Source organism: Mycteria americana, chromosome 11, assembly GCF_035582795.1.
Source record: "Mycteria americana isolate JAX WOST 10 ecotype Jacksonville Zoo and Gardens chromosome 11, USCA_MyAme_1.0, whole genome shotgun sequence".
Lineage (NCBI taxonomy): Eukaryota > Metazoa > Chordata > Aves > Ciconiiformes > Ciconiidae > Mycteria > Mycteria americana.
This window is the reverse complement of record NC_134375.1, coordinates 14,504,198-14,517,610: the sequence shown is the minus strand read 5'-3', so window position 1 is coordinate 14,517,610 and position 13,413 is coordinate 14,504,198. Positions and strand designations below refer to the sequence as shown.

The 13,413-nt window shown below is 37.5% G+C and overlaps 1 protein-coding gene across 1 annotated transcript in view; it reads right to left on the bottom strand.

Annotated features, from left to right (window-relative positions):
* The window catches only part of SHQ1 (SHQ1, H/ACA ribonucleoprotein assembly factor), a 56,247-nt gene that overhangs the window by 23,950 nt on the left and 18,884 nt on the right, over positions 1 to 13,413 (bottom strand). Inside the window, exons 7-9 of the mRNA XM_075514333.1 lie at positions 12,784 to 12,938; positions 10,892 to 10,945; positions 8,152 to 8,275 (exon numbers count right to left, since the gene is read on the bottom strand). Of these exons, the coding sequence (XP_075370448.1) occupies positions 8,152 to 8,275; positions 10,892 to 10,945; positions 12,784 to 12,938 (333 nt within the window). The remainder of the gene's footprint in view (positions 1 to 8,151; positions 8,276 to 10,891; positions 10,946 to 12,783; positions 12,939 to 13,413) is intronic.

Sequence of the window (13,413 nt, the reverse complement as noted above, 5' to 3'; positions counted from 1 at the left end):
TCAGTTTAATTTTCTTCATATGCAACCACTGTTTATGAAGAAGAGAACTGATTAATGTAACCTCCAATTAGCTGGAATCTCCTCCCTTAGTTTTCTGATGAAAGTTGCTAAAGGGTTAAGTGCTGGAACACAAAAAAAAAAAAAAAAAAATTCACTGTTGAGGGGGGAACATTCAAATGAAAACAGCCACTACTGCAAATGGAATCTAATAACCCTCTCCCAAGAGGCTGGCTCCTCCTAGGCTATGAAACCTGAACATGGATGAAATTACATTTTACAGATTTAAAAAAAAAAAAAAAAAAAAAAAAGAAAAAAAAGGTCAGAACTCCCCCTGCTGTTCAAGCACAAAATCAAAATTTGTTTGTTTGTTTTTAAGTAATTCCATGCTGAAAAAATATAGACAGAGAATGAAAGTTAAAGGATGTGGAAGATGGCAATAAGGAGAAAGAACCTGGAGAGTAAAAAGCCATGGCAAACAGAACTGAAAAAACCCACTGGTTTGGAAGAGACCAACTGAAGAAAAGCCAGGAAAGAAAACATAAAATCCCAAATATAACTGATGAATTTTAGATTGTATCACCATCAATGCTTGTCAAGCCAAGCCTGTCAAAGTTAACTATTTTGACTAAAAAGAAGTGTGCTCTTTTAAAAAGAAATGATATGTGGAATTAAAATTTTGCTGATTTTTTTAAGGTTCTAACTGTCAAGCTGCCAGCCCGAACCATTTACAACATCCACTACTGTTACTCATCTGCCAAGTAACAATGTAAATTAGTGACTATAATACTAATTCTCAATAAAAAGTAGTCTTTCTTCATAAATTACAGTTTTAGATTTTACTAGCTTAATGGGCCTCTAATCAGAGAGGTTGCAAATCTAGCCAGACTTAAGAATACAGGGAACCCTACATACAGGCAAGCACACGGAGCACAAACTACCAAACTTCTGCTTTCAGAACATGTGTCTTATACATGCACCTTATAAAGAAAAAGTCCTTATACAAAACTGCATTTAACTCCTTACCACAGGAATAAAAAGTAAGTGAAAGAGCAAACACTATTAAAGCCTTAATATAGGATATTCACAGAATCACAGAATCGTATAGGTTGGAAAAGACCTTTAAGATCATAAAGTCCAACCATAAACCTAACACTACCAAGACCACCACTACACCATGTCCCTAAGCACCTCATCCAAACGTCTTTTAAATACCTCCAGGGATGGGGACTCAACCACTTCCCTGGGCAGCCTGTTCCAATGCTTGACAACCCTTCAGTGAAGTAAAATTTCCTCATATCCAGTCTAAACCTCCCCTGGCACAACTTGAGGCCATTTCCTCTTGTCCTGTCACTTGTTACCTGGGAGAAGAGACCGACCCCCACCTCTCTACAACCTCCTTTCAGGCAGTTGTAGAGAGCGATGAGGTCTCCCCTCAGCCTCCTTTTCTCCAGGCTAAACAACCCCAGCTCCCTCAGCCGCTCCTCATCAGCCTTGTGCTCCAGACCCTTCCCCAGCTTCGTTGCCCTTCTCTGGACACGCTCCAGCCCCTCAATGTCTCTCTTGTAGTGGGGGGCCCAAAACTGAACACAGGATTCGAGGTGCAGCCTCACCAGTGCCGAGTACAGGGGCACAAACACACAGATGATTCTTGGCCTATTTCTGCAAAATTACACACCAAAGGTTCTGTCTTTGGGTATCTACTTCAGTCTTCAGTAGACATCTGGTCTTAACTTTCAGGCTGTGGTTATATATTCAGTAGTATTATTACTTACACTGGCTTAAGTACTCTTTGTTGCACTCCTTTGCCTACCTCTTTTTCCACAGCTCTTTGTGATGTGCCAGTGCAAGCATTCGTGAAACCATACAGCGAACTGGATCCGAGAACTGATGAAGCCAAAAGACAAACAAGCTAGGGGCTTTTTTGGCAGTTATGTCAGTCCAACTCACTGAAAGGTTGTCTATCAAAGCAAACCTAAAATGTACTTAAAAGTCTTCTTTTGTAGTCCTAGGATTGTCATTTTCAAAAATTCACTGTATACTGGAGTTAAGCAAGCCACAGAATAGAAGATGAAGACATGCCAAGGATAACCAATTTAATTTTCTTCACATAGATTAGAGGCAAGCATTTTTAAGTTCAAGGGTGAAGAAGAAAAATCATCTATTTAGAAAAACAGCAATAAATGTTTAAGAGCAGGCACAAGAAACTTTGATAATAATCTCAGGAAAATACGAATGATTTATTTTTAAGTCAGTTTTTGCATATCTTCTGTGTAAAGTTACAGCTCTGCATTATACCAATCAATAAATACACTGCTTTTTATGTACACATAATATTTCCTGATTATTCAAAAAACCAACTAGTTATATTTAAAAGTACAAATAAAAAGATTCCAACTTCCATAATAGAATCAAAAATATTTGATCTTCTAAGCTATTAAAACTTAAGACGTAGAACTTAAAAATATATGACTTAAGACAGCCTCTAATACCCTCTATTTTTTAGCGTGAAGATTTGTGTTAGAGGTAAAGGAGGATAACAACCAACTTGAAATTGGGATATATTGCAAGATGGGGTATCAAATGTAAGTACTAACCCATTGTTTTTCTGAAACAAATGTGGTTTTCTTTTCCTGTGTGCTGGTTTTGGCTGCGATAGAGTTAATTTTCTTCACAGTAACTAGTACGGGGCTGTGTTTTGGATTTGTGCTGGAAACAGTGTTGATAACACAGGGATGTTTTTGTTATTGCTGAGCAGTGCTGACACAGAGTCAAGGCCTTTTCTGCTCCTCACCCCACCCCACCAGCGAGGAGGCTGGGGGGGTGCACAAGGAATTGGGAGGGGACATGGCTGGGACAGCTGACCCCAACTGACCAAAGGGCTATTCCCTATCATATGGCGTCATGCTCAGCATGTATAAAACTGGGGGAAGAAGGAGGAAGGGGGACATTCAGAGTGATGGCATTTGTCTTCCTAAGGAACCGTTATGTGTGATGGAGCCCTGCTTTCCTGGAGATGGCTGAACACCTGCCTGCCCATGGGAAGGAGTGAATTAATTCCTTGTTTTGTTTCGCTTGTGTACGTGGCTTTTGCTTTCCCTATTAAATTGTCTTTATCTCAACCCACGAGTTTTCTCACTTACTCATCTGATTCTCTCCCCCATCCCACTGGGGGGGAGCGAGCGAGTGGCTGCGTGGGGCATAGTTGCCAGCTGGGATTAAACCACGACACCCTGCCATTAAAAATCATTACACTGCCGCTGGGTAGAGGATGAGTTGCAACTTCAGAGGAAAAGCAGCAGAGTGGCTGAGCAGACAATGCAAAAATCATAAAAGTCAGAGCATATGTCTGCAGATCACTGGATTCTTCGGGAGTTCATTGCTATGACAGCTGGTAGATGACAGCCCACAACTTTAATTCTACCGCTTCAGAAATCCAGTCCTCTTTCCACAGGTTAGTTCAAAAAAGGATACAATTTGACCCTAGCTCTGTATCTGCCATTTTATGTAACCACCTACTGATTTTACACCATCATGAAATTCTACCACCTTTCATACTGAATATTTGGAAGCAAAGGAAATTAGTAGTTCCATCATTCTATTTTACATAAAGTTATTTTTCCTGCAGACTTCTGTATGGTTTTCCACATTTTCAAGAAGGGGGATCATTCACCTAAAAAGATAAACTGAACTTTACAGTCTCATTAAAGAGTGGGAACAGCAGCATTCTTAAAAACAAGAAAAGAACTCTTACGGACTTTTAAATGAAAACGTCCTGGTAATAACTTACCCAGCTAGGCGACAGTACTATCTGTTTTTAATAGATAATTATATAATCCTAAATCTATTAGTGTTAACTGCTGTATGGAAAGAAGCAAAGCGTATTTTATGTTGTAGAAAAGAGCACAAATCAGTCTTCTCTTTATTATTAGCTCATAGACAATAACTTCCAAATCAGTATTGCGCAATGGTAACACAGTGTCAGTAAATACTGACAGAACCAGCCCACACCACTTACTTATTACAGGTCTACTGAAAAGAAAAAGGGCTCCATATGTTTACATAAAAACACACCTGATAAATTTTTGTTAGTCAACTGTCAAATGCAGTATATATATTTTGTTGGAAATAGCATTGTAGCTGGATGTACCACAAAAAAGGGCATTTCATTCCCTTTTTTAATCCTATCCAAAGAACAGATAAATACAGTAGATATCCTAGATATCTATGCTGAATTTTGAACAGTTTTGCTGAAGTACTTTAAATATTATAGATCACTAAAACAGCATATGAAAAAAAATCTGCTGAGGACCTCAAAATTAATCAGCTTAATGCTTTCATTTTACAATCAACACTTTGGCAGGAAGTCTTAATTAAAAATAAAAAGTGTTCCAACCACACACAAGGATCCTTAATAACTTAAAAATGCAGTATTCTGTACCTTGGAAATGATCTACCAACATAGCACTAATATTTTTAAAGTCAAGTCACATAACTTGAGGCATAACAATTTAGTTCCATCAGAATTTTTTATTATTTTAAAATAAATTAGTTTACTGTGCTTATTATTGAAACACCGTATTATACCATGTCCCAATTTCTGTAACCGGCATCCTGAAAGAAACCTCAAATCAGGATGAGGTCATCCCAAACCAATTCTTCCTTAAAGTTAAACACCAGTCCTCTTGCATCTACATGAAAAGGAATAGTTTTGTGGTACTATTTAACTGAATTCATTACCTGTTACTTGACAGTCATTTTTACCTACGTTCATCACACACACATTGCAAGAGAGTGCCAAGCTGCTGAGGCAATATTTCCAGTAAACAAAGTGGGTTGCAGAGTATTTAATGCTATCTATAACCACTATGCTTTGCACATTGCATAGTTTGCTAAGTATTTTGTAAAAACAGAAATTCCTCAAAAGCATGGCTCAACTTCCACTGAAGTTTGAAGGAGGAAACATTTTGACTGAACAAACATGCCTTGGCAGTAGAAGCATTATCGACAAAGCCTTTTAAGAATATAGACACACACTTCTCCCCCCACCCCCCCTTTTTCTGATTATAGACAGGTAATACATCCATTTTGTATCCTTCCCAATTCTTTGGTAGTTGGTTATTTAAAAAACTTTAGCACTTTTCACACTATACACGAACCATAATAGGAAATACTAATTTGATTCACAAAACCCAGAACTTTTGGATGTTAACATCAATCACCATTACTTTTATCGCTACACTTGCTAATTTGCTAATGCCCCTCCCAATAGATTTATGTCCACATGAAGAAAGTAATATATTTGTGTCTGCTTCCCAGGCAGCACCTGGAGATTGCCATGGCTCATACTCAAGATACCGTCCTCCTCTCTACTACTAACAACTCCAGTTGAAATGGGCACACATTCTCTTCTCTTTTCTTGAGTCTTGCACGTGCCTTTTCAGCCTCCTGAAGATCCACGGCCAGCTCTGTGGAGGCAGCCAGTCGCCCCATCCTGCACCATTTCCCAGGCAACCAGCACAGCACAGACATGCACAGAATGAAGCCAGGCCTGCTGCATTTCTTAACTTCTTCCACTGCTTCTAAACCATTCTAACCATCAACTAAATAAAGCTGAACTTCTTTTAAAGCTTGTGGCAGTAATTTTTATGCAAATCACTGAGGTCAGAAAAAAACAAGGCTAGCCTGTCTCCCATCCCGGTAGGGAATGAGTTAGCATACCCACGCTACTCCTCCAGAGAAGACGGGGACTTTGCTGTTGGAGCAAGACCATCATGGGCAACACAGGGAGACCATGACGATAAGCAGTACTGGGGCCACTGTGTTTTGGAAGCAGAGAGTAAGGAGGCAATAGCAGCCACGTGTCCAACGTAGGAGGATGGAGCAGGAAACCTGACACACAGTTATTGTAGATGCCACCTCCCTTACCAAACTACTGAAAATATCTTCTTGGATCACTGGATGTTCACTCCAATACCATTTTCCATCCTAACATTAAAAGAAAAGCAAAATAGCTGACCTCTCATGTACTATCCTCTTAAGACAAAAATCTAAGAGGCTGGCAGTGCTGTATGATTTCAGTTTTTTGTTATCAGAATTTTGTTTTTTCACAATTATGAACAACAGCATAAACCAGTGGAGAAAAGTGAAGAGGGACAGCATATATCTTCCCCTTAAAACTTTACTACCTGACTGTTACAATGTAAATGGTATTTTGAATGATCAATAGTTTTTGGCAGTAGTAGAGATTAATATTGCCATTTGTTGTTTTTTTTTTTAATCCTGCAACTTGCAAGCATTGAAAATAAACCGAAGTGCTGCTTCTCAGTGATTCTTCTGTCCAAAAAAGAAAAAAATCTAACACTGAATGCTTTTTTTGAAAGTAGTAACTCACAATAAATAGAACAGTTGCAAGTAACTTTAACAACCCAAGATATAAACAAGGTTGTGTACAACTGAACAACTGAAGCTGGAATAACCATAGGTTTGAAAAATTGTACTGTTGTATGAAAGCTGTCTGGGATAAACAGGGAATATATAAGAATGTTGCTGCTGAAAGAATAATTTGCAGTCATTAAGATGATGACAGCTCCACTCCTGAATGTGAAACAAAACAAAGCTACAAATATGTAGTGTGTAGTCAGCTTTTTATTCTTCAGTTTTACATGAATTTTTTTTTTAACCCCCCCCCCCCAACAGAATAGTTTTCATGGTATTCATTGCTTGGTTTTTATCAACAGCTCTACTTGGCTTTTACTTAGAACTGTCTTATTTTCCTAATAACAAGCAGAGAACTAAGATAACATACGCAAGTCAGAGATTTTGGCCTCTGCTCCTAAGACAGAAAAATTATATAGTAAGTACTAAAAGAACAATGATGCAAACCAAGTTTTGATGCTGGTACAAATTCAGGATTTCTGCTCCTCCCAGACTACCACTGGCCTTACCACAGAGTCATCTGAACCATTTTGCCTTAATCCTACAAAGAACTGTAACACTGAATATGAACCACAAAACTACCCCTTGCCCTCAAATGTGTGATTCTGTATGGCAATACTAAACTGGCACACACAACGGAACGGTTTAGGAATTAGGATGGCTAGATGTCAAATACAGTTATTTTGAACAGGAAAAAAGAAAATAATTAATGGACTGGCTCAGTTTAAAACAAACAAACAAACAAACACAAAAACAAAAAAAAACCACCACCAAACAAACAAACAAAACCAACAGAAGATCTAATTCTAGAAAAAGAAACTGGCAAGGAGAGCAGGAATTCAACATCAGGGTAAGCTACCTTTCTGTCAAAATCCTAACATCAGTGACAAGGGTTAAATTAAAACAATAGTTCTTCCAAACAGTAAATCATGCAGGGTAGCTGCCCAGAATTGCAACTGCAAAACCATGATGAGCAGAACTTCATCAAACAGAACAGTTGGAACAATTGAAGATGATGATGCTTTAAAAACTTCCCTTAGATGGAGACAAATCATGGAAGTTCTCAGAAATCCTTCTAGTCTTTTTTAACAGGGTTTCAGTCAGGTAATTAAAGAACACAAAGAACAACAGAAAACAACAGGACTGCTGATATACTTTCAACACTAAGTGACCCTGCTTTGAAATAAAAACTTGAGTCCTTTAGAATAGGGTAAAAAAAAAAAATAGTATCTAATCTACCTTAACAAAAGTTTAATTAAAATGTTCTTTTCCAACACAAAAAACTCTTTACAGACAAACGCAGTATAGAGAAAAATACTTTAAAGACCTTTTCCCTAAAGCTTTACAAATCATGCTTGGACTATCCTGATTTATCAAGATACAAGATCTGATCAAAGATTTTTCTAAGGATGAGGCATTCATAACATTTCTTCTGTGTAGATTTTCTGGCGGGAATAATATAGCTGAATTTACACCACAACTGCATTATTATCTGCTGGCTAATGAGTTGCTTCAGGGGCTTTCTCCTGGTAAGGACACTAATTTTGTTCTCTTCTCTCCCCAGCCCCATTTTCACAAAACCACAAGATGTCCGGAAATGTCAATACCTATCAAGTTTGGGTGAAACCGGCCAAAGGATTCAAAAGTTATTAAAAAAAACAGACATACAAACAATGTGGCTATATAGGCATCACTTCCAATCCCTAAAAAACTTACCTAGTTGCAGTATCATGACTGTATCACTGAAGGCACGTGTCACTAATCCAAAATGTCTGTGTAGGGGATAGCATAGCACTCTTCTTCCAAAAGATACCAGGACATCATGAATACTGGTAAAACTCTGCGTATATCAGTGAAATATCTGAATTAGTCTGTGTGCTTTTCGATACAAAGAATTAGTTTTTCATTTGTTTGTTTGTTTTCCTTTAAGGAGAAAAGTCATAGCAGAATAGGAAAAAAAGCACATTTTTATATATTATGCATCTAAAAATCTGTATTTTAATAGATATAGAAATCAACAAGTTAAATAGAAACAAGACACAGCACATTTCGTTTGCATGGCAGGATAACAGAAGTCCTATACGTTTTAGTGGTTTTGAATTAAAAAAAAGAATGTAGAGAACATTAGAATAAAACATCTAACTCAAGACTTTGCCATTCTTTAGATTAAAGCAGTAAATTACATCTGTCCCACATTATTATATATATTAAGGGGAAGCTATAAAAAGCCTTTTAAGAATAAAGAAAAATTAAAACCACATGATATTAACAAAATACATGTGTACATATAAGATCTTTAAAAATGATACATGACTCTGGCTTTCATGAAAATTATAGATATTCAAGACAGGGATAAATATATCTGCCTAGGGAAAGCAGCTCATTGTCCTCCTTTACAAGTGAGGAAGACCTCTAACTTACTCAGGCCAGAGGCATTAATGACTTATTAAAGACCTTCTTAGGAGCGTGATTTCCTTTCCAGCTTTCACTTTTCAAAACAAAATATTCCATTTATGAATTCAAATAAAAATACCTATTTCATCTTGAACTCTCCATTTATTAAAATTAATAAAAACGTCTTGCTGACAGCCAGCACTTTTTTGCATTATATGACTACCTCAACCCATTTTTCATTTTAATGGATCGCTGGTAAGCATTTAAATCATTTATGTTTTGTTATTTAATATTTAGAGTCTAAGGTGTGTACATGTCATGCACAGCAAAATGGCAGTCAGTTCAAACAAACCATAGCTGAGGCAATTTTGTTTACAGATTGATGAAAACACCCGCCTCTACATGGTTTGTATAACAGATATGGTTATTAACAGCTTGGTGCCAGGAGACTGAATTTTCTGGGTGTGAAATACACTGTTGGCACAGGCTGCGCCAAGAACTGCTATATTATGGGATAAGCACATGCAGAAAACTCCTTCGCTATGTTAGGAAATAGATCTAAAAAAAATTCAAGAGTTAAGGCAATCACTGCATTTTGACTGCACTCCTTTGTGACTTGCTACTGCAGAACATTCAATTGGAAACAAACTAACAGATCTAGAAAACCAGTTATCATAGAACAAGTTATTACTGAATGTAACATTCACCACTACTAGAAACGTTTGAAGGACTGAACCCAAAAATCCTGTCAAATTTCATTTTTGATCCTGCAAACTGAGACTTGGCTCAATAATTTCAGGAATGAGGACGGGACAGTCCTTTCTAGCTTGCTGCCATCAGAAGAAATAATGGATTACAGGCCAGGTTAAGTCCCTTCCGCTTCCAGGTCTGTTACAACTGAATTACACAGGCCTGTGTGCCTTCAGTAAACAATCTGAAAGTGCAAAGAATAGAATTCAGTTTGTTTCCTCTAGTCTATGTTGGTTTCAAAGGGCTAGCAGCAACTAAACAAATAGGGATGTGGCAAAAACGCTGAAAAGAAGGGGGTGGGTAAAGCAACACATGTCCACTAACTAACTCTCCAAGAAACCTGAAACCAAAGTATTCCGTGCATGTCTGAAAGACCACACAATCATTAAAGCCTTAAAGACAGAACAGTTCTACAACTACAGACCTGAGTTTTTTAGCTACAAGAATACAGAATTCAGCTTCTCCATGATGGGGGGGGGGGGGGGGGGGGGAGACCTTTTAATTGAGTTCTAAGAACTTCTCCTATCATGGGGTTTGCATTTACTTCTGGGCTTCCCAGTTCCACTCTCCAGCGTACTCTGAAGCCACACAGCAGAATGGAGAAGCCAGAAGCCACCTGATTTGCAGCCAAGAAGAGCAGCAAGCTAGAAGTGCAGAACGATGACCTAGGAAGGCTGAAGAAAGGCTCAGCAGTCAAAACCTCCGGAAGTGAACAATAAGCTGCTTTATTAAGGCCTGCCATCTTCAAAAGTTATTAAAACATATATCTGAATTAGGACTTAAAGGACACAAGAATACTAAGAAATTACATCCCCTGCTTTTTATGCCCATTACGCCCTTTCTATTTTAACATGCTTTATCCAGTTAAACGGGAAAATAAGTACGACTTCTGATCAAGGAGCTAGGAGGCTATGTTTTCTTGCCCTAAGCATGGAGTTGCACACACGTACTGCAGACAGTGAGGAATAACAACAGTTACTTCCTAAATAAAGGCCGGGACTTGTGAATAAAGCCCAGGAGCTAGGGACAGTGTGTAGATGAGCAGCTTTTTCACAGTGCCTATCCTTAGCTTTTCCAGAATGGGCCAGAAGGCAGCCCAGCACCCAGACAGGCGAGAGGTCATACTCCAGCCTCTTGAGGCTACTAGTAGCTGGGAACCCAGAAGTCATGATCAATTTCTTGTAACTTTTATTAAGAAGAGGACATACGCTTAATTCATCTTCAAGACTGAAAGAGTAAGCTTTCCACAAAAGCAACATACAATACCAAAAACAAATACAGCAAACCATGCAAAACTTAAGTTTTAACTTACCTCCAGCCAGCACAATGTTGCACTCAGTTTCCTGATGTTCCAAGATGATTCAACCTGATTTTAAGAGGAGACCATAAAACAAGTATTATCTAATTCAAATTCAAGACTGCTGGCAAACTATTTAAGATAACATTCTGGCAGTAATTTAAGAACCTTTGTGAATATGAAGCAGTAATTACATTAGGTGCATTGAAATGGCCACAGAACAGCATTAAAAATTATATTGCAATGCAGATGTTAAATAACTGAATTGGTTTCCGTATTGGGAGTATCTAGGCCATGCACAAAGCCTTTAAAATACAACAGCAATCACAGAAAAACAGTATTTTAGTGGAATTCTGTCCCTTTTCACCAAGCAACAGAAACTTGAATCAAGAAAGCTCAAGCTAAAATGCCTTGTTTTGTGAAAACAGCTCAAGACTTTTGGCTTTCAGAGAGGGTCCTAAAGCCAGCAGTACATGTAAGATGTCATTATTCTTAAAATGTGACAGATTCATAGTATTTGTGTGGTACTGTGGTCTAGTGGGATGATGAGGGCAAAAAGCCAGGAAACCTTGATCTATAATCCTGGCTCTAGTAAAGATTTGGGTGGCCTGAATGTCTTGGTTTTCCTATTAAAAAGGAAAAAAGAAAAGAAGGGAAAAAAAAAAGGGGGGGGGTGTGAAACCCACAGTGTGTTTTCACATATACCATACAGTTATTGCAAAGATCAATAAAGAATTGTACAACTGTATTCCTTGTGTATTTGCAATTTTGTGCAACATTAACACACAATACAACAACCATCCTAGATTATTCTGTTGAATAAGCAGGTCTGGACATTTCTGCCTGCCATTCTAAAATCCATGCCCCACAATTCAGTCTGATTAAGACAGAATGCTTTTGATTATACATTCCAATATTTTGATTAAAAGCACTGAGAAAACATCTCATTGGTTAATATCAGCAGAGGAGATGCTAGGCACAAAGTTGTATCTGGGAAGCATGTCCGTTTCAAAAAGGCAAGCTATCCACAGACCAGCACGGAATCCATTCTAAACTTCTGCTATTTTCTTAATTCTTTATATCCTGTAAAAGCCTAGGATACAGAACACAAAATAAAGCTGGCTGCTGCTTGTGTAAGAGATGGGCAAACACCAGAATCCTGATAATGGGAACACGTCTTCCTACTTCCCTGCAGTGTTTGAATACTAGAAAAAGAAAACTCTGCATTAGGATTTTTTCTTTTTTAAGATGTATGTCAATTTTAGAAATTTTAAATGCCTCACTCTAGTTTCCAGAATGCCTCAGGAAACACCTTTCATACTCAGTGCGTAAGCTTGAAAAAAAAGAAAAAAAACCACGCAAAAAAATCCTAAAAAACCCCAGTTTTGTTAAAGGCATATAATGGTAGCCTATATAAAACACTAAACACACAGTTTCAGTCCTATAGACTTAATGATTTCCCATGCTTTTTCAGAATCCAAATCAGTAGTGGTGTTATTACAAACATACCTATTATGGAACTGTCCAAAAAATGGAAGGAAGAACCATCAATATAAAAGAACAATTATTTTGTGAAATCTACACTTACATAAATCAAGACACATCACAACACAAAACAAATCAGAAACAAACAGAATTGTCTGGAGTCTCCTGCAACTCCACTTCTCTCCTACAGCTAAAATGCTGGTCAAGAAGAACAGAAGTATTTAGAAATCATATTAATCCCTACACGCATCCCAACAGCTCAATCTAGAGATATAAAGTCTTTCATTTTAACTTACTCAATTATATATTTTTAATGCTTGAAAGTAAGTTCACTTTAAAAGGTAAGTTTCCTAAATGACAGCACAGGGTCCAGCACTAGGTTCCTAAAACATACTAAATTTATTTATTTATTTTTAACTTACATTCTTGTCTCCTTCATTGACACAGATTTCATAGCAATACGCCAGAAGGATATCAATTAAACCAAGATATACATGATGACGGCTTCTTTTATCCAGAAGATAAGATTTATTTGTGAACTTTCTCAGCTGCTCTCTCTCTTCCTCAGAGAAGAAAACTATAAAAAGTAAAAGGATAATTGATTATGAATTTAAAGCTGGCACATTCATTTTAATAGGTGATAATACTACTTCAGCAGTCTCTTTAAAAAGAAGTGTGTAACTAATCACAAGTCACTCATCACTCAAGCAAAAGCCTAAATCATTCTTACTTTCACTTTTAACTTTTATTAAACTCTGATATATTCCTTTCAAAGTCAAGTTCCAGCCCTGCAATGTACTGCACGTACACACTGGCAATTCTGAACCCCTCTGAAAGTGCCAAGGATTTCTGTGGATGCCTGGGTATCTTACAGAGATAAATGCACAATCAGGATCTGAGTAAATTCAAGTTTCTTAAGTCCACATTGTATGGGATAAAAATAAGAAAACACAACAACAAAACCAAATATATTTTCTTATTGTAGAAAAGGGTAAAAACTAAAGAAATAAGGAAGGAAAAAAAAAGGAAAGGTACAATTCTGTATTTCCAAG